Below are 23,063 nucleotides of genomic sequence, written 5' to 3' on the forward strand. Positions count from 1 at the left end.
TATAACTTTGTTTTTATTTGAAAAACCAAGTATGCACGTGTACTATTCAAGTTTCTCGGGACTAAAGCATGCTGGGAGTAACATTTAGAATAATGTTATTAACTCCCTACCAGCATGCTTGTGATCTGTTATTCAAATAGCAGCTTGCTCAACCCACTAAGTTGCCCGAAAACATAGCTTAAGCATTTCCTCATCAACAAGTTTGCTCATTAGCAACTTCAGATGCACCCACAACACCCTAAGATTACATACACTTGCCAAAACACACATCAAATCGTTAAAAAATAGTAAATTACATTACTAAAAAGGAAATGATTACGTTTATTAAAGTTTTCCTTTAGCACTACACGTTAAAGCACAAAAAATGAAAATTACATCAAGAAACAAAAATACAAAAGACAAATCTAATTTATCCTTCATTGATCAAGTATATCATATCGTCTCTTGACCTCTCTTTATCCTTCATATCTTTTTCCCTCAAGCGCCAATGAAACTCTTTGTTGGAACATGTTGAGTTCCACATACTATCCATGTGAGAAAGGGATTTACTACTCAACAATGTCCAACAAATCATCTTCATGAATGTACTTGATCTTATAATCATTTCAACTGTTCCAAGAGTCTTTCTCTCACCAAGCAGAATGAAATTCTCTGAACTCGAATCAAATTTTATACCAATGATTCTTCCATAAGGTATTAGTTCTGCATTTGGACGTGTGATATATCTCTTTAATCTCATCGCTTAACGGATTGTCCAATCTCTAGGAGCATATCTTGATGGTCTTTGTTCAAGTTCTTTAGCTCTCATTTCTTTTCTTTATCAATGGCTAGAGAGGGTTCCACATAAATCTTGAACTTTATATTTCTTTTGAACATTGGGAACCCTCTTGATTGGTTTCTTAAATAAGCAGCTAGCTTATTCTGTTGAGCCCTAGCAAGCTTCCATTGACTACCATAGTCATAAAGAGGCAATTTTGCAATCTTGTTCAACTACTCAACTGAGAACCTGCTATACTACTTAGTTCTTTCAATTAAGAATTCCCTACCACTTCTCATTCTTATAATAATCACACCTCTTCTCTTACCCTAGAACCAGTTCCTTGAAGATTCATCTTCACATTCTCTAGTTCAGGTGTCGGTTTTTATCTGATTGAGGCTCTTGTGGATGGAACAATTAATGCTTATGGTTTTGAAGTAGAAGGTTAATCTCTTCTACCCATGAAGCTACGTGACGGTTAAGGCCTAGAGATGAGTTTGTTTTCGAAGAAATGGTTGATTTATCCCCACCTCATGTTGAGGGGGAGCATGATAATCTAAAATCTAGCTCAAGTTCCAGCTCAATAAATTCTAAAGGTTATGATGAACTGATGAATACCAATTTGGAGCTTAGAATGGAGAATTGAAGATTGACTGATAACTTGCCACCAGTAACAATTGTTCTAGGCTTGAAATCAAGGTTGACGTGGTGTTGGTGGTATGAGTGATGAAGATGAAAACGGGTAGACTTAGGTAGGGTTTCATAAATAAAAGATGAGGTAAGGGACGATCATGTTTGAACCAGTGGTTGATTAACCAAGGTCCATTCAGCGATTCAGGAGAAATCCAACGAAGGAGTGGTTGATGTAGGTGACGATGGTGGTTGATATATGTTGACGATGGTGGTTGATAATCGGAAGTTAACATGTGATGGAGATGATAGATCGACAACACGAATATGTTGATAAGTGAAATTAAATTAGGGTTAATGATGTCAAGGTTTCACAAATACATGAGATGTTATAACCCATTTAAGGGCTATCTGGGTTTGATGAGACGCATGACAATTGTCTGATGATGTCAGAGTTTCACAAATGAAAAAGATGTTATAACCCGTTTGAAAGTTATCTGGGTTTAATGAGACCTATATTATTATTATTATTATTATTATTATTAAAAGCATGAGAATTCACCGTTCATAAACGAAGAAATTTGATTATACCAACCGGGGAAGCAACTATTAGAAAGTGACACCTAAATAATTATATAGAGTCTATAGATATGGTATTGTGCAAATATGCAAATGGCATTATAGGATAATTATAAGATAATTGATGGAAACAAAACAAAAGTTATCTACCCACATAAATATATGTAGGCAAATCAGGAACCACGTTGCTCCTGAGATATTTTCGCAAACGCCAAAATGATTTAATACATGCAAAGTGAAATTATATTTTCCTAAAATATAAACACACACATATATATATAGAGAGGATCAGGATCAGGATCAGGATCAGGATCAGGATCATGTGAGAATTTTTTGGGAATTGAGAACTATGAGAACCATTTTAGACCACAAAAAAACTCAAAAATAAAAAAAATCATAAAACAAAAAAAACACAAAAATAAAAAAAGTAAAAAAAACCAAAGTTCTTATTTATCATCCCGGTTTCTAAACAAAAAAATTCTCGGTTTAGCTAAATTATACATATACATATATGTATAATATGTACATCTATGTACACACATGTTTTTTTGCTATATACATATGTATAATTTAAGGTAAATGATAATATACATATGTGTACATTACATAACTAGAGATTAAATGAAAGTATACATATGTGTATATGTATAATACGAATTAAAAAAATCGGATTTTTTTATTATACATATATGTATAATATGTACACATATGTTTTTTCCTATATATATATGTATAATTTAAGATAAATGATAATGTACATATGTGTATATTACGTAACTAGAGATTAAATGAAAGTATACATATGTGTATAGGTATAATACGAATTAAAATGAAAAAAAATTCGTTTTTTTAATGAAACCGGAATGAAATATAAGAATTTTTGTTTTTTTTACTTTTTTAAAATTTTCAGTTTTTTTTTGTTTTATAATTTTTTTTAATATTTTTTTAGTGGTCCAAAATGGTTCTCAAAGTTCTCAATTTGCTAATATATATATTAAAATGTTAGACTAAAATACCATCCTTCCTAACATTTTTAGAAAAATCAAACTTTTTATTTAAACCTAACCCTATATTATAAAACAAAAAATTTCGAAATAAATAGAATTATATAAATTATTATTATCTGATGGTACAAAGGGCACAACATGAGTTGGAATAAAGAAAGTAAAAGAATTCAGAAACGGCGACGTTCTTCCTCTGACCCACGTCAGATCTCCATATAATAAAATATATATTCATTCCCCCATTCTCCTTCCTTCCTTCCCTTTCATAATTATGGCGGCCACCAGTCACCGGATCTCCGCCTCATCAACAGGATTCCGTTTTCGCAGGAGGCGCCGAGTATTCTCAGAAACCCAATTCCTCTCATACCCAAATCAATGGGCAACAGAAACCATTGTTCTGACGACAAATCGCCGGATTGAGGCTCTTAATCGGGTGGAGAAGAGGAAATTGATTTGCGGGTATGCGTTACAAGATAATAATAAAGAGGAGTGTTTTGACGGTGGGGATGGGAAGGATCGGGATCGGAGGGTGGAGGTTGCAGCGGCCGCGGTTGTTACCATGGGCTTAGGTGTAGGGAATCGGGTCCTGTATAAGCTGGCTTTGGTGCCTTTGAAGCACTATCCGTTTTTCTTGGCTCAGCTTGCAACTTTCGGGTAACAAAACTTTTTTATTTTCCTCCAAAATTCATTCAATTATTTGAAACTGCTCTCTTTCTTTTCTATGAACATCGTACTTTCTAGTCTTCTTTTCTTCGGAATGTTTTTTTTTAATTTAATAATAATAATAATAATAATAAATATTTACACACCCCAAGTCTCCACCACCCATATTTTTTAAAACCTGGCAAGATCTACTCAGATCTTGTGGAGTAAAATGAATCAGTTATTACTTATTAGTGGAGGTGCATGATATATTTATCATTCATTTAATGGAGACAATGAATACAAATGTTGGTTCCTTATAATTAGCAGGGCCAACTTAAAATAGATAACTTTTTTCTGGTTGGGTTTGGGACTAGTTTTAAGAGTAAAGTTAAAACGTAAAGGTAGAAAAAAATGATAAGCGTGATTTGTGTCCAAATAAAAAATGTTTTAAAAAAATTCAAAAAAAATAATAATAAAATCATAACTCAATATATAAATAGAAAACGTTAAAAATTAAAAAACCAAAATGTTTCCTCTGTAATTGCGTTAAAAAAAAACGACAAAAAGATGGAATGCCGAAAATGAACAAACAACCTAATGATAAACAAAAGAAAGACACAATATATCGCAAAATATAACACAGTGCCGAACAAATATGACACAATGTGAAGTAATATAACACAATATCAAGAAAAAAAAGACGCAATGTCAACAAAAAAAAAGACACAATCATTGACGAAAATAAGCACAAAACACAATAATAAACAAGACACAATGATCTTTTTCACTCAACATTATGTCTTTTTCGAGTTTTTTATCTTAGAACGAGGAAAACGGTGGAAACATTTTTTTTTTCATTTTTTGTTTTTGTATTAAATTTTGAGTTATTTTTTTTATTAATTTTTCATTATTATTTTTAGAGGTATCTTTTGTGGCTACAGAAGATTCTAATCATTTTCATTTTTATCTCTCTTTATAGCATAACTGACCCCTAGTTTTAATAATTTTTTAATTACGTGTCTCAATATGATTTTGGGTTTTTGTTAATTTAACACTGGATTTTATATATAAAATATGCATTTTTAAACAAACATAATCTTCCAGGATTATTATCGAGGAAAAAACACTTTTATTCCACTATTTATTTATATATTAACAAATTATGCGTTACGTGTATATATTAATTTATGTTTGGGACCATCTTCTTAAACCCAAGATTCTGCACGCGTGTCAAGATGTCACGCTTAGGCTGAGGGGTGTGGGGGGCTTTAATGGGGCTTTAATGGGGGCTCCAACCAATAATATTACGACGTGTGGCAGAGAGAGAAACTGGATAAGGGGGTGTTGGAGCCCCCGTTGGAGTCTCTGGCCCTGGTGTGGAGGGGCTCCAGCGAATTTTTTTTTTATTTTTTTATAAATATATTCAAACAACGTATTATTAAAAAAACTCATAAATTATTAAAAAACACACATTAATAAAAAAACACATTAATATCTAAAAATAAAATAAAAATTAAAGTACTAAAAAAAAACATTCTTCTTGTTCTTCGGCTTGGTCTTCTTCGATCAACCTCTTTCGGATCCGTTCCTTTTGCTTTTCCATTAGCATTTGATCGACCGGATTTAGGTTACCGAAGTCTCTAGTAAGAAAGTCCAAATCTCTCATTCGACTTTTTTCCTTTTTGTCATAAGAGACCACCTCCATGGTTTTGTTGAATTTATTGAGGGATTCAACAAGATTGGCGATGTTTACGGCTTCCCCCTCAGCCGGTTTTTTCCCCTTGGCGTCCCTTCCCAATGGCCACCTCCTCGGCGGTGAAGACGTTTTCTCCTCCGCAATGTTTAGGTCGAATCCAACGCGGATCCGACCAGGTTGAAGTGCTATACGCTCCAGACGAACTAGTTTTAGTCCGTTTCAGCCTTACTTCCACATCAAAGTCCGGCGCCACCAGCTCAACCCACTTGGAACACCTTTTCAACCTCTCCCACAACTTTAAATCGTCCCACGTCTTCACCATCCCATACCTCCGCAAACACTCCTGCTTCCACTCTTCGACCGTGAAATTGTAAACCGCCAAATCATCACTGCCACTTGGTCTCATACGACCGCTGTTCCTGTTGAAAAGATTAGTAAACAAGCCGACAAATTTTCTGATTTCGGACCACCGACCCGAAATCATATCGACGTTCCGCTCTGTACTCCCAACGAGCATGTAGAACGTCTCCCTAACCTTTGTCCAAAAAATCTTGCTCTTTTGGTAGTCGGCTGCAAAATGACTAAATAAATTAGATTTCCATTTAACTTTTTTATTAAAAATCATTTTTAAAAACGTTAAAACAATTACGGCAACGCCGATCCTCAGAAATGACTATCCAAGCCCGACACAAGGCTTCCTTCTCATCCGATGACCACAGAGTGGCTTTCCGTTTCGTCCTCGGAGTCGAAGCCGGTCCCGACCCGTCCGTTGCAACTTGTTTTTTCCGGTGGACGCGTCTTTTTGGTCCCGTAGCTTCACCGTGTGATTCTTGTGTCTACGGTTGTGTGTTGGATGGTTGAAAGCCGGATGATTCTTGCGGCTCCGAATAAAACATCGGTTGGTGCGGTGACGACCATAAATCATCGTCAAGATAATCTGAATCAAGGTTTGGGAACCAATTTCCAGCCATTTTTTTTAAAAAAAGTTGAGAAGATGAATTGATTTTGGGTGAAGGTTTAAAGTTTTGGTATAAAAATGGGTGAAATGGGGTATAATTATATAGGAAAAATATTTTTTTTTGGTTTGTTCGGCTCCCAACGGTCAAAAAACCATCAAAAGTTGTGCAGCCCTCTCTCTTCTCCCGCTAACCGGCTCACGCCTGCATTGTTTTTCGCGTTAGCGCCCCCGCTAGCGCCCTGGTGGTGTGGTGTTAGCGCCTGGGGGCGCGAGCGGAGGGGCTCTAGCGCCCCCGTTGAAGCCCCACACCCCTCAGCCTTACCCCACATGCTACTTTATACTTCTTTATTATCATTTACTAATTAAATAAATTGGTTGTTAATATTTTGTTTTATAAATTAAACAAAAAGTTTTAGTTATTAATATACATGCGCTTTTGATCCGGTTGTGTTTAGAAAACTTGGTTACACTTCACTAATCTTTGAGTGTCATTTCACTTTTATCTTTATCCTGGACTACCGTTAACTATTTTAATTGGCAATGCCACTTCATTCATTCAATTACCCATAAATAAAACTTATACATTTTTAAACAAAAATAAAACTTAAGTTTCATTAAAACTAAAATATAGCTTAATTAAATAAAAAAACATATATATCAATGCGTAAACAAGAAAAAAGGAAAACACAACTACTCGCCCGAATCAGGGTACGATAATTCAAGAGTTGCAAAATGTTCTACAATATCCATTCAAAGTTGGAAATGTGTGCTTACCTTTTGCAACCATAGTTGATAATAGCATCCATTGCGGGCGCTATAGCGAATAGCATTGCCAGGCGACCACATAGCGACCATATAGCGTTTCCGGTGGCAAATCCGACGCCGATGCCTGCAATGTCTGTCGAAAATAGTTGCCGGAATTCAGAAAGAAGAAGAAAGCGGCTGGGTGATGCGTTTTAGACTTTTAGGGTTTAAATAGGTTTATATGTTTTAACAATTAATCCCTTTCTCTTTCAATAGTTTACGTTAGTCCCTGAAACTTGATTGTTTTTACATAAAAAGTGTAAAATTAGTTTTGTATTTCAACAATTAGCCCCCCTCTATCTTTACTAGTTTATATTTGGTCTTTCAACTTGTAAATCTATACATAAAATGTTTAAAAGCTATTTATTTATAAATAGCTATTTATTATGTATATAAAATTTTCTACTACTTTACCGCTAAACACGATTAGCGGTCGCTATTTAGCGCTATTAGCTATGTAGCATATAGGTAGCCTATCGCTATTTGCAATTGACAACTATGTTTGCAACTCATCTTGGACATTTTAGTCAAAAACTGGCTCAACCGGAGGATCCCTTAGAGCATTCCCAATGGATTCCCTAAATTATGTGAGGGGGTTCTCCATTTTTTAGAGATGGTTAAAAATGGTTGTGAGAGGAGGAGAGAGAAAATGTTACTGTTCATGGTTAAATTTGAAGAAGCGCACTGTTCATCTCTATAATTTTTTAATATTTTTGAAAGTGGTTATGAGTGAATGAGAGAGAAAAGGTAATGATAAAAGTATAAAAAAGTATTATTTAATTGAAAATGAGAGAGAAAAGATAGTGTTTTTAGTGTAATTATAGAGATGGAGATGGAGAATTGAATGAGAATGCTCTTATGTAGGCAATTGATATCGCATTCGTTGTCTTTTAAGATTATGTTGTGCAATATAATGCAAGCATACGTCTCTTTCCTTTCTACAGTCATAGCCTAACGGGTCTTTTTAAGTATACCCTGTTTTCCCTTATAGCACCGAAAGCATGCTCCACATCTTCTTGCTGACTCTTTGACCTTATTGAATGCCTTTGCCTTCCTCAAGACGGGATATGAAAACGCTTTCACAAGCGTTGACCAAGTAGGGTAGATTCCGTTTGTAAGATTGAATCCACGTTGAGATTCTCGTCCATTTACATGTTATGGACAGCTAGGCGCATTTCTATTCCATTTGGTGAGAAATATTAGAGATTGTATGAGAACTTTGATGTCGTTTGATCTGGACGAACCACCAACGCATGCCAAACCCACAAATCTATTGAAGCCACCCGCTTCGAGCATTGACCGTTAGATATTGATGATCACCTCTCATATATTGGTTTCTCAACTGAGTAGGACAAATGCTCCAAACAAGACGTGCACGGTCAATGCTACCCATCATCGTAGGAAGATGATTTTTTTTTATTTACTTGATACAAAAGCGCAATGCCGTGGCTTGTTAGTCTAGGTAAGTAATCTATGTCGTATAACTGAATTACGGCATTACAGAATAACTGCAGGCATTCACGTATACATAAATATTTATATTCGTTAGAAGTACTAACGGTTGCGAGTTGTTTAACTGCCTATGTGCCTTTTTGTAACGCCTTAAAACTCTTTTTCATCCTCATGTCTAGGCCCTATTAAAACCATTCAAATTTTGCTTCTGTATCACCTACCGTTTTAAGAACGAGCGTTTCAGCCGAAATAATCTTCCATTAGAACTTGGTGGCCTTTTTTCGCGATCACGTGGCATGCATCTTTTTCTAGATGTTGTCTTTTCATCTTTGGATTGTTTGACAATATCACAGAGTGGGAGGCTAGTAGAGTAGTATCGGTGTAGAATTCGTCATCGTAATCGTTGGTGGAATGAATAAATTTAACTCTTCATCCTTTTTGTTTGTGTATATGTGGAATTTTGATAAATAAGTTTGAATTTTGTTTAGGTAAAATGGTTAAAGTGTAGTATATATTAAATAGGTAAAATAGTTCATTTCTTTTTTTAAGTTTTAAACGGCTATAAAGGCGTTGGATAACGGCTAGTTTGATAATATCAAATTATCAATCGGTAAACATAACCCGTGGCTACTACTCGATTAGGGAATTCGCTGGTGTCCCGTCCCCCTTATAGTTAATTACATTTTTCGTCATCGAAATCTAATTTGCTACATATTTCGATGCGATATAATTAAGTTTTGTTCTAGTTTCTAAACTTTTCTTTTGGGACAAAGTCCTCTTCTATTGTAGGGAAAATATAAAGTTAGGAAAGAAACTAAAAGCTTCTTCTTTTTGTCATTTATTTCTTCCACATTACTATTACTAGTAAGAGTGCCTGCGCGTTGCAGCGGGGACACAATTGTGATTCAGTTAGTAGCAGATCGTTTTGTTACCGACATTTTCGATAGTAAATTTTAGATTCCGTATAGTTTACGATACCAAAAGCAGTATACAGTTATTAAATTTTTTTTGTTTGAGTGTCTTTCATTAGCATTTGGTAGTGCTAATCTGAAGCCTACAATCAGTCCATATTATGAGTATAGTAATTAAACATATAGATTAACCAACCTCCCCTAAAACACAAGTTGTAGTTATCTTTGTTCAAGTAATTGGTCAAATTCATCTCTAGTGTTAACAACTCATGCCGATGGAGGTCGCCTATAATACTCCCAAGTTTGATAATAAAAATTATTCGATAACACAAAAAAGAACTAAACTACTTTATCTTGAGTTTATCACGTGTAGACAGGTTATAGAACCAACCATTAATAAACAAAACTCACCTATTTCAATCAGTCATGCATCATAAAAAGAATTCGACAAATATACATGCTAAATCATCTCGTTGGCAACCTAGCAGGTTTCTTCATGGCTAACATCTTGTTTAGCCACCAAGCACCTCCTGTAATAATTTGTGGAAACTTGAAGTTTTGTAAGTTGAATTTTGCATAGGAAACTTTTATGATTGCTGTCAAAGTTATATTGTTGGAAACACCACCATCTGTTACCATCGAATAACTGCTACTGCCGACGGATCACACGAGAAGAGGTGAAGGACGCACTTAGGAGAATGGGAAGGTCTAAGGCGGTTGGCCCAGACAACATACCCATCGAGGTGTGGAAGTGTCTGGGGGAGGAAGGAGTCATGTGGTTAACTACTCTGTTCAATAGTATTCTCAAATCAGGTAAGATGCCAGACCAGTGGAGGAGCAGCGTTGTAGTTCCTATCTATAAGAACAAAGGAGACGCCCAATGTTGTGGTAACTACCGAGGAATCAAACTACTAAGTCATACTATGAAGCTATGGGAAAGAGTGATTGAGGTTAGACTTAGACGAGAAACTCAGGTTACGGTCAACCAATTTGGCTTCATGCCGGGGCGTTCCACCACAGAGGCAATACACCTTATAAGAAGATTAATGGAAAAGTATAGGGAGAAGAAGCGTGATCTACATATGGTGTTTATTGACCTAGAAAAGGCCTACGACAGTGTGCCACGACAGGTGCTCTGGGAGTGCTTGGAGGGTAGAAGAGTGCCCAGGAAATACATAGAGATAATTATGGATATGTATACCAGGAGTGAAACAAGTGTTCGTGCGCCAGTGGGGGATACTGATTTCTTTCCTGTAGAGGTAGGTCTTCACCAGGGGTCAGCGTTGAGCCCGTTTCTTTTTGCAGTAGTCTTGGATGAGTTGTCAAAGTCGATTCAGGGGACTCTCCCGTGGTGCATGATGTTCGCAGACGATATTGTGTTACTTGCTGAGAAAAAACAAGAACTAAACATGAGGCTTGAGGAGTGGCGAACAACCTTAGAGACAAAAGGTTTAAAGATTAGCCGATCTAAGACGGAGTATCTACACTGTGATTTTGGTGAGATAAACGACAGTGAAGACGCACACATCACAATTGAAGGGCAGGTGGTCCCGCAGGTAACGAAGTTCAAGTATTTAGGATCATTTGTACAGAGCGATGGGGAATTAGACAGTGATGTGACCCACCGAGTTCAGGTAGGATGGTGTAGATGGAAAGCAGCCACAGGTATATTATGCGACAAGAGTTTCCCGACTAATCTGAAGGGAAAATTCTATAGGGTGGCAGTTAGACCTGCAATGCTATATGGAACAGATTGTTGGGCCATCAAGAAGGCACAAGTGCGGAAGATGGAGGTAGCAGAAATGAGAATGCTACGTTGGATGTGTGGGCACACAAGGCTAGACAGAATAAGAAACGTTGTGCTTCGCGAGAGATTAGGGGTGGCGAACATAGCAGACAAGATAAGAGAGTGGAGATTGAGATGGTTTGGACATGTAAAGAGAAGACAGACGACGAATCCTGTTAGATCCGTAGAAAACATTACTATAGAGGGGAGGAGGGGTAGAGGACGACCGAAATTGACTTGGGATGAGAGGATTAGGCATGATTTGATAGACCTAAACCTCTCTGAGGACATGGTTGAGGATAGGAATTCGTGGAGAAGTAGAATTAAAGTTAAGGATTTTTAGAGAGAATTGAATACCTTAGGGCTTAGACTTAACTTATTTAGGTCACATACCATAATGGTATTTCCCTTACATACTTTATTATTATTATTATTAGCTTTTATATTGCGGTTAAACTGTGACCTTTTTATTAATATTATTATAATTAGTAGTAGTTTTTTATATAACTGTTAAACTTTGATTTCCTTTTTTTGCTTCATACACATGTTCTTAGAGCCGAGGGTCTCTCTGGAAGCCACCTCTTTATTCCTTTGGATAGAGGTACGGTGTGCCTACATCCCACCCTCCCCAGACCCTACCTATAGCTCTGCTGTCGGTGGGATTTTACTGGGTATGATTGATTGATTGACCACCATCTGTTACCAGTCCATTTGACTCCGAAAAGTCAAACCGTACATTTTTAAAAAATCCGTTTTTGCATGTGCACTTTTGTCAACAATATCATGATTAATTTAAGTAAACAAGAAGAAAATTTCAAAATGCATCTACTTGCCTGTCCTAATTTTCTCAAAATTTATAAATATCTGATCATCTAGTCTACAAATGTCAAACAATAAGTAATAATGAAATGGATCAAGGGCATGGCGATGCTTACACAATCTAGCATAGTAATGACCAAGAGTTCCATAGGACACCAACCAGTTTTAGAAACATGTTAAAACAGATCGATGAATACAGGAAGCAGCATAATACAACCACTTATTTTTAAAATATGACATTTCGCAGTTTATCGGGTCAGGCTGTTTATTTTCATAGTTTTATATGATAGTATTATTATATTTTAAAATTTGCAGCTTAATTAAAACAAGCCAATCAAGTGAGGCTACCCTATATAAATATATAAAGGGAAAGGAACACCAACCTCCGAATAAATACCAATGAGATCATGTTTGACATTTTGAGGGTCAGAGGACTATTAGGTATGACTATCATAACTGCTAAAAGGATGTACGATTCCATCCGAAACACGGTTGTTTCTTGCGTCTTTTTCAACAGCTTCGTTAAAATCTCCAAATATGTCTTTTGTTGTCTGTGCAAGTCTTCTAGTCAAACCTATTGTTTCTTCTCTAATCTCTTTGCAAGCTTTACCACTAAAAAGTGTTTCAATCTGCAAATAAATAAATATATTAACCAGGTTTCATGCATAAAGTGCAGTGCTTGTTGTGCACAGTATAAGAAATCCATATCATATGCATTAAAACTACATGAAGTCTCATTCATATGCCAATTTTCTAACCAGATGCTAAAAAGCATAGAATGTTATTATTATTAGATTAAAATGGCAGTTTATGATGTAGAAAATAATCAAAATATAAGAAATGCATATCATATTACTATTTTACCCAAATGCCACCAGGTAATTTGTAGGGTCAGGGCCGGCCTAAGGGGGCTCGAGGACGTCGACGGGCCCATGCCCATTTTCCCAATAAGCCCATAATCTTTAAAAGAATTATATATATATATTTTGTATATAATTTTGTTTTAAAACGTTAGTTTACAAAATGACTCCTTATTGCAATATAAAAGTGATGAGTCTGTGGAATGAAAGATGATGGCTTCAATTCCATTGGTGGTGACAATTGAGTTTTTATAATCATATTTGATGAATCATACATTACTTTGAGATGGTGCCAGAATCATGACATCATGAAGGTATCTACTTATGATGTCTTTTTTTTGGTCTACAGTAAGTTTACTTTTAATAAAGAACATTAAAAAAAATTTAAATACAGCATCTTACGTTAGTAGTTCGATCTGATATTCCATCAACATTAAACAAAAGAGCACCCGGAATATGAACAACCCGTTGAAACAAAAATCACAATCTGTAAAACAAGTTACTGAAACAAGAAACAATAATACACACCTTGTTCCTGGAGTGAATTCCTCACCAGGCATGTACCATGATGCATCCAGCAACTGCAAATGTATCATACAGCTAATAAGAATCTTTATAAATAAACATATCATTAAATGTAAGAACATTAGCATGATCAGCATAGATGTAAAAGCAAACCACATTAGAGAGTTAAACACTTGAGCACCTTCAAATCCGGCTCACGCAGATTGGCATGACAGTCAACTGAAACAACAGTCTCACCAGTTGACACGGACCGTGTTGAAAAAGAAGCTGCAGATCGAGCCACAGTTGTACGGGTTGGGCTAGCCCATGACTGAAAGTGAGTCTTCTAAAAATAATAAACAAAATGTGGTCAATACCCAATAATCATTTTTCTCGATAACAGCTTCTGCATTACATTTTTGTCAGACTCTGACTTTATCATTCGTTTAATTGCGCATCCAAACACATTTAGATATGAATTTGAAAGTTAATAAGCAAATCACTTGAATGAAACAACGAAAATTGTAAAGAAAGCCTGGTAAAGGTAACATGCAGCCACAAATTAAGCGCTATAGTTCAATATAATACCTGTAAATCATGCTACAGAAGGAGACTTGATTGTAAATTTCAGCTGCAGAAAAATAGTACACCACACCTAAAGAAATAATTTAATGCAATACAGCAATACAAACGAAAACCTAATTATGCCTAAATAAAAAACAAATAGCAATAATCAAAACTAAAGATTTACAAACAGCAAGTTAGCTTTACATATTTGACCAAAATAAAGTGTCCACTAAGATTTGCACATTTGTGGAAAAAAAATCTTCCTTCAACTGTCACAACTGCAGAGTAAAAAAACTAACAATAGTTACATTTTTATTAACTATAAACACCTAAACTGATCACCGGAAATCAAAGAAATTGAACCCTATTAAGAGAGAGCCTAGTAGGTAGACTAAGAGGCAACCCAAGAATAGATGCCATGTCTACAGTATCCATTGCAAAACAAGCAAAATCAAAACTTTAAATAACCCAAAATCAATAAGCAGCTAAGTTTGTATAATGATTCACAACAGAAGTACAATCAAAATCAAAAAATATTAATGAGAACGTATCAATCAAATGGGTTGGTGTTGCTTGATTGACTCTGGTTTATCTAGAGAGAGAGTGAAAGAGAAGATTGAGCGGAGTGTTAATTAAGAGCACCACGTCTTGAACGGTCACCGCCATTAGGACGGATAATTAAATCGCGTGGTAACCGTTCACTTAATTGAGGAACTGGTAGGTCTGTGGAATTGAATTCGCCGGAGAGCAGTAAATAGGGTTCGCCAGCCGACCAGAGGTCATAAATATAACGGCGTCTCCCTCATTGATTTTAACGAGATCTTAAAAGTGTAAAATGACAACTATGTCCATCTAAAATGTTTTATATGCAATATATATTATTATTATTATTACTATTATTTTTATTTTAAAAAATGCAAACTTGTTGGCCTATTGCAAAGCAAGAATGATGCCAACAATTTTATTAAAGCTAAAAAAAGGCAATATCAACTATGTAAGGAGCTCATTGAACATTGATAAAAAGGATATTATAATTCAGAAAACTTAAAGTTACAGTTGAGATATGTATTGTAAGCTTTGTTTTATGATAGTTAAAACTATTAATTTATAGGTACGTGGTTGTGTATTTCTCGATATTACATTTCCGGTACCGAGCTGGCATTGTTACTGATGAAATGCTTTCCATGCCAAAAGCTCCACTTCTTGCTGTTGGTCTCTTGGAAGCTCTTGGTGCTGCTTGTGGAATGGCCGCAGGAGGTACTAATACAAACCATTCACTCAACTTAATTTATGCACTTGTTTTCTCTTTAAAAGTATTAACATGTTTCTGCCTGTCTAACAGCCGTTCTTTCAGGAGCATCTATTCCAATTTTGTCACAGGTAACTAGTTAAAACTAAGACTCTTTTCTTTTATAAATTCTCTCTCTCTTTATTTTTTATTTTTTTTAACTGTCAAATTAAGATACGCCCAACACACACATATCCTATTTAAGATGTCAAGTATTGCATCTGTTGTGCAGTGTTTAGTCGTGGGCCTTACCACCTCTCCATTACATGCAGAGCTTTCTAGTTTGGCAAATCATATTATCATATCTTTTTCTTGGAAGGAGATACAAATTCAACCAGTTACTCGGCTGCTTCCTTGTCGCCTTTGGTGTCATTGTCACTGTTGCCAGGTAATTTACTATTGTTATGTTGATCAACATGTATTACACACGTATGCATTTAAATTTTAAGCCAGTAGTGTTCTTGTGCAGTGGATCTAGTGCCGGTTCATTAATGGAAGCTGATTTATTTTGGAGTCTTCTAATGATCGTTTCATTTCTGTTTCAAGCAGCCGACACCATATTAAAGGTTTATAAATTTAATTTCTTTCGTTAAACAGGATTTATGTGTTTTCGGTTAAAAACATTAGTTTTCATGTCTTCCTTTCCTGGGATTTAGGAAGTCATTTTTTTGGATGCTGCGAAAAAGTTTAAGGTATGTATGATGGATTTTGATAAATGTTGTAACATTTTTTTCGTTTTTACTATACTCATTTATGATCATATTTTACAAATTGATTAACAGATTGGTTCAGTGGATCTGTTTGTTATAAATTCCTATGGATCTGCATTTCAGGTAGGTTCACTTTTTGGATCACAGGGCTTAGCTTTTCAAACAATTAAACAATGAAACGGTTTATGCATATTTTCTTTCGTGCAGGCGCTCTTTATTTGCATTCTTTTACCATTTTTGTCAAGGTTATGGGGTATTCCGTTTCATCAACTGCCAAACTATCTTTCAGATGGTGCAGCTTGCTTTTTAAACATGAGTACTATATCAAGTGGTGAGTGGTCCTTTCATCTTGCTATTTTTTTTTGGTTGATCAATCTCCTTAGTTGTTTAATGAAGAGTTAAGTCTAATAATATTGGACTTCCACAGGATGTGAGGGAGCTCCCCTGCTACCAGTGTTGTTTTGTATTGTCAATATGGCTTACAACATATCATTGTTGCATCTAATAAAAATCTCATCCGCAGTTGTATCTTCACTTGCCTCCACAGTTTCAGGTTGTAATACGCCCTCATATCTTTTTAATTGTTTCCTTGGTTTTAAAAAGCATTGTGATGACCGATGCGTTTTGATTTCAAAAGCCGATGCATGATGCATGCAGCCCGCGCTTCATGTATGCAAGGCTTTCGTTATTAAAAAAAATACTAAAAAATTATCCATAGACAATTTTAAACACCAAAAATAGGATATTCCTATCATCTCTAGTTAGATTTGTTCAATAAATGGTCTAATTTTTTCAAATACTCAAACACATTGCAATCAGTTATCCAATATGCTCAAATAGTTGGCCAATTGCATAAGATTACATCAGACCATATTGTGTGATGCACACTTTATAAAACCCAGATTGTTTCTAAATATAATATAAATCTAACATTCTTGTACTTAAAAAGTATTTTGGTAGCAAAAAGCCGCAATTAAAGTAAAACTTGCAAGCAAATCGCTACAAGTCTGCCTTAAGAATGAGTGAGTGTGTTGTTAAGTTCTGTGTAAAGTGGTATTTAACATTGGGGTCCTTTTTTGTTAAAAAAAAAAAAACTCATTTTTTTTGCTTAGAATTTTAACATGTACGAATATGATGAAAGTGACAATTTTTAAAAGACACGATCACATATATCAGAGTTGGAGCGAGTTTTAGTGAAAGTAAAACCTGTCTACGTATATGATCATTGCTCTCGTTGTCAAAATTTGAAAGTTAAACAAAGTAAACCCTGAATCACCTGTTCACATTGAATTTTTTAAAACAAAAAAAATAAATAGTTACAAAATTATAATTTCAAAATAATTACACAAATAGATTTATTACTACAATTATAAGATTGTCTCTATTTTGTTGATATTTATGGCTTAAAAGGAATAGGTGAAACAATAATATTGTTGTCTAACAATTGTTGACATGTTGATTGCAGTTCCAATATCGGTATTTGTGTTCACACTTCCATTGCCATACTTGGGAGTGGCATCCTCGCTTCCATCAGGGTTCATATCAGGCGCCGTTGTGCTTGTGATGGGCATGTTGATATATGCTTGGACGCCATCCACTCCACCTCCCATGCCATCACATGTCACCACCCCTTGACATCTTCATCATGATCATCTTTTTTTGTGACATAGAAATAGGTAGTTTTGTTTGTGCCATCAGGCCAATATAATGTTGTTGGCTATCAGATATGTGGATGTTGTTGCCAATTAATGAGCTGGACTTTTGTTGTTGGAAACTATATACTAGAGAAAATGACTGTTTTAGTCCCTGTGGTTTTTAGACGGAGTCACTTTGCGTCCCTGATAAAAAATTTGAACCGTTTACATCCCCGTGTTTTAAAAGTTGAACCATATGCGTCCCTCAATCTAACATCTGTTAAGTTTAAGGTTAAAATCAGGGCCATATATGTAATTTTACACCACACTCATATTTACCTAGGATAACTTCAATATTACAGACCAAAAACAGTCCTCCGTTTACATCCCTTTGACGTCAATATCGCCGGCCAGCAAAGAATTTGCCGGCGCAAGCCGCCATTCACCCTCGCTGATCAATTTCACCATTTCCGTTCACCCTCGCCGTTGACAGCTTTCAATCTATATCGCCGTTCATAATCTGTCGTTCACCAATCGCCGGTCAATCTATATCGTCGTTCACATTCGATGACCCGTGTGTGGAGGCTTGTCTTACAGACCAAAAGCAGTCCGTCGTTTACATTCTTTTGACATCAATATCGCCGGCTAGCAAAGAATTAGCCGGTCACAATTTCGCAGGTCACAAATTCGCCTGCGCAATCCGCCATTCACCCTCGCCGGTCAATTTCACCCTCTCCGTTCACCCTCACCGTTGACAACCTTCAATCTATACCGCCGCTCACAATCCGCCATTCACCAATCGCTGGTCAATCTATAACACGCACCTACACCGCATGAGCAAAACAAATCTGATGCACCAACACCCCGTGACCTCGATTCGCCGAAGAAGAGGAGGAGAATTGAGACATTTTGGCTCCAATCAAAGTTGATAGTTACCTAGGGCTCCAATCGAATCGAAAAGGAAGAAGAAGAATCAGTCATTTAGGGCTCCATATTACAAAGAGAGGAAGAAGATGAAACCAGACAATCACGGATCGTAGTATACCTGCTGTTCAATGTGTTTGTGTGAATTAGGGTTCAACTAACAATCAGACATATGTTATAATATATGAGGGTAAAAGAGTAAATGCAAACATTTTTGGATGGAAAAGATAACGTTAAACTAACAGAAGGACGCATATGGTTCAACTTTTAAAACACGGGATGTAAACGGTTCAAATTTTTTATCAGGGACGCAAAGTGACTCCGTCTAAAAACCACAGAGACTAAAACGGTCATTTTCTCTATATACTATATGAGTGTATATTAGATAAGTTTTTATACCTTATTAATGGTCAAAACTATCAGTGAGATATTCGTGTTATTATATATATATATATAGAGAGAGAGAGAGAGGATCAAGAGAGAACTAGAGAACCAATAAAGAAATATTTTTAATTTAATTAAAAAAATATTTTTAAATTTCCGTGTTGCCATTATTCTTATATTTTGTTACCATTCACTCGAAAATTATAAAAAAAATAAAAACTAATAAAAAAAAACTCGTTGTAGTGCACATATGCAATACATCGACTTTTTTTATTGCATATGTGCACTAGTGTGTATTTTGATATGTGCAATAATGTTGAATAGCATATATGCAAATTTTGTATTGTATTAGTGCAATAGTGTTATATTATATACAAAAATACCAAAAAAACAATATAGTGTATATGTGCATTAGTGTTGTATTACGTATATGCGATAGTGTGTTTTGAGTACAATTATTTGTGTTTGTATTTGCATATATTTAATAGTGTGTATTGTATAATTTACTTGTGTTGTACTATATGCAATAAAACACTATTGTATATATGCAATACACATTAGTGCACATATGCACTACATCAATGGTTTTTTTTTTTTTTTTTTTTTTTTTTTTTTTTTTTAGGAACAATATCATCTTAGGAGGAAAGAAAAAAAAATCATAAAATATTTTTTTAAAAATAATTTTTATTAGTTCCCTAGTTCTCTCTAGATCTCACCCCTATATATATATAGGGGAGATTTCAAATGAGAACATCTTTGAGTTTTAAGAACTCAAAAGAACTCAGTGTAACGATTTTTTTTTTGAATTTTTTTTACACATGCGTAATATATGTAGGTTACACACACGTTAAAAATTACAAAATTTTTTACGCACCGAGTCGACTTTTTACACATGTGTAACGGACGTAAAAGTTAGTGTAACCACTTACATTCTTATTCTCTCTCATACTTTGACTTTTTTGCCAGATTTAATCTCAACCACATATTCCAATCCATTTAATTAAATGTGTGGCCTATATGGAGTTCTTAAGTTCTTACAACTCAACATGGTTCTCAAAAGATCTCTCCCCTATATATATATAGAACTCCATTCTAGGCCACACATTTTATTAAATGGATTGGAATATGTGGTTGAGATTAAATCTGGCAAAAAAGTTAAAGTAGGAGAGAGAATAAAGATGTAAGTGGTTATATTACGCATGTATAAAAAAAATTCAAAAAAAAAATCGTTACACCGAGTTCTTTCGAGTTCTTAAAACTCAGAGCGGTTTTCATTTGAAATCTCCCACACACACACACACACATATATATATATATATATATATAGGGGATGATTCAGGAGATAAATAAGATTACTGTGAGAAATATGAGAAATTAATATGAATTTTATGTTTTAAATGCTTAAAAATAAATAAGTAAAGTATTAATTCATGCTCTCTCTTCAATTAATATAACTAATAAATATAATAGTTATGTATTCAATTAATATAACTTATCAAATTATTATAATTGAAAATAATAAGAATTCATTTATTTTTATAACTTATTTTTTCTCTCTTGAATTTTTATCCTATAGTACAATTTATTCATACATTAAAATTTCTTTCTATCCAAAACCAATTTTTTCCAACTCAATATATTAATATCCATCAACACGTAATTACATTGTGATAAATAGTACAAAAAACTATCTTACATGTGTTTGCATTAAATATCAACAAAAAAGTACATAACCTACACAAAAACATATAACCTACACACGAAAAACATATAACCTACACTCAAAAATTTTATCATACACAAATACAATTTATTCATATATTATATATCAATATCAATCAACACGTAGGTACATTGTGATGAATAATACAAAAAAACTATCTTACATATGTTAGCATTAAATGTCAATAAAAAATATGTAACCTAAACAAAAACATATAATATACACTTGTTCTAAGAATAAAAAAACATATTACCTACACACGAAAAACATATAACCTACACACGTATGGGATATGTGCATCTATAATTAGAGAGTGATTTATTATGGTTATATTAGTTGTATTAATTGAAGAGAGAGGATGCATTTATTGTTGAATTTACAATTTTTTTCATTTATTTTTAAACATTTAAAACCTAAAATAAAACTAGTGGCTCATATTCATTTATCACATTTCTCACAGTAATTTCATTTCTCCCTGAACTTAAACATATATATATATATATAATATATATATATATATATATATATGAAACCCCTAAAATCCTACGTGTCGCGATGTGGTCGCTCCCTCATTTTATGGAAGCCATCAGATTGCTTGATTTTTAAATGGAGGCCTCTCATTGATTTAACCCAAATTCATGGGTATGGGTCTTACCAAAACCAGATAGCTCTTAAATGGGTTATTAACATCTCATTAAATTAAAAATTAATCTTACAAATTATTTGATAGGAAAATCCTATAAAATAGGGATATACTAAAATTTAATATCCAATTTAAAAAGAAAAAGATATTATTTATAATTAATGAACAATTTTATAGTAAAAAAATAAACAGGTCATGGGTCACCAAATCCAGATAGCTTTTAAACGGGTTTTAACATATTATTTTTTTATGAAACCCTTTCATCATCAAACCTTAAGTATATTATTAACTTTCTTATAATAAAGAAAATTAAAATCCAAAAAGTAAATAATAAAAAATGAAAAATGTAACACAACCATTCTCTCAAGCCATCATATTGCTTTATTTGTAAATCAAGGCTTCTCACGCATTTGACTCGAATTTTATGGGTAAAGGTCTCACCAAACCTATATAGCTCTTAAACGGGTTATAACATCTCATTATATTAAAAATTAATTTCATCAAATATTTGATATGAAAATCCTATAAAATAGGGATATACTAAAAATTAATATCATATTTTATTTAAAAAAAAGATATTATTTATAATTAAGAAACAATTTTATAATAAAGAAAATAAATGGGTAATTGGCATCACCAAACCCAGATAGCTTTTAAACCGGATTATAACATATCATTTATTTGTGAAACCATTTCATCATCAAACCTCAAGTATATTATTTATTAACTTTCTTACAATAAATAAAATTAAAATCCTGATATACATATATAAATATTGAAAACGAATAATGTAAAACAACCCCCGTAATACGGGGGATAAAAGTTAATATATATATATATATATAGAAAAGGGTTAAAATAAAAATACATAGTTTTGTAGGAAGAGTAGGAACGACATAAAATTTAGAGTTAGAAAACTATGTGAGCCTATTTAGGGAACTATATAGGTTAAATCCTAGATCCTAGGACACTATTTGGTATTTTTGAAAATATTAATATTAATTACTAAATCCTAGATCCAAGGGCCTAGATCTATTCTTACTCTTCTTAGAAAACTATCTCTTTTTACTATAACTTACCCCTATATATATATATGGGGAGGGATATTTTGAGAACCATGTTGAGTTTTAAGAACTTAAGAACTCAATTCTAGGTCACACATTTAATTAAATGGATTAGAATATGTGGTTGAGATTAAATCTAACAAAAAAGTCAAAGTAGGAGAGAGAATAAATATGTAAGTGGTTACACTAACTTTTACGTCCGTTACACATGTATAAAAAGTCGACTCGGTGCGTAAAAAATTTTGTAATTTTTTTTACGTGTATGTAACTTACATATATTACGCATGTGTAAAAAAAATTCGAAAAAAAAATCGTTACACTGAGTTCTTTCGAGTTCTTAAAACTCAAAGGGGTTCTTAATTGAAATCTCCCTTATATATATATATATAGGGTGGAGTTATAATAAGAAATGGAGTGTGTCTAAAAAGTGTAGGAAGTAATCTGGTGCGTTAGATTTGATGATCTGATGGTCTAGATAAAAAGTGTGTTTTTTAGGCGGTGTGTTTTATTTTAATACTTGTTTTATTTTATACTTAGCCTATATATATATAAAATATGAGCCACAAATATCAAAAATTTTCTTGGACATAAAACCGGTTTGCCGGTAAAAACCGGTATTTTAGAAAAAACCGCAGTTACGATGTTCTAACAAACCGGCCAAAAATACCGGGCTCAAAATACCGGCCTGCTGTATGAAATCCGGTTTAACCGGTTCAACCGG

The 23,063-nt window shown here is 34.1% G+C and overlaps 1 protein-coding gene across 1 annotated transcript; it reads left to right on the forward strand.

Moving 5' to 3' along the window:
* Positions 1–3,241: 3,241 nt before the first annotated feature.
* Positions 3,242–17,605, forward strand: LOC143637048 (protein CLT1, chloroplastic-like). Its single transcript, XM_077104518.1, has 10 exons — positions 3,242–3,624; positions 15,084–15,229; positions 15,315–15,352; positions 15,533–15,648; positions 15,730–15,826; positions 15,917–15,952; positions 16,043–16,093; positions 16,178–16,301; positions 16,398–16,523; positions 17,436–17,605. Exons 1-10 carry the CDS (start codon positions 3,242–3,244, stop codon positions 17,603–17,605), a joined length of 1,287 nt encoding a protein of 428 aa, XP_076960633.1.
* The last annotated feature ends 5,458 nt before the right edge of the window (positions 17,606–23,063 follow it).

This window comes from Bidens hawaiensis, unplaced genomic scaffold (genome assembly GCF_021521415.1).
Source record: "Bidens hawaiensis isolate Kalapana, Puna unplaced genomic scaffold, B.hawaiensis_p1.1 tig00008100_1, whole genome shotgun sequence".
NCBI lineage: Eukaryota > Viridiplantae > Streptophyta > Magnoliopsida > Asterales > Asteraceae > Bidens > Bidens hawaiensis.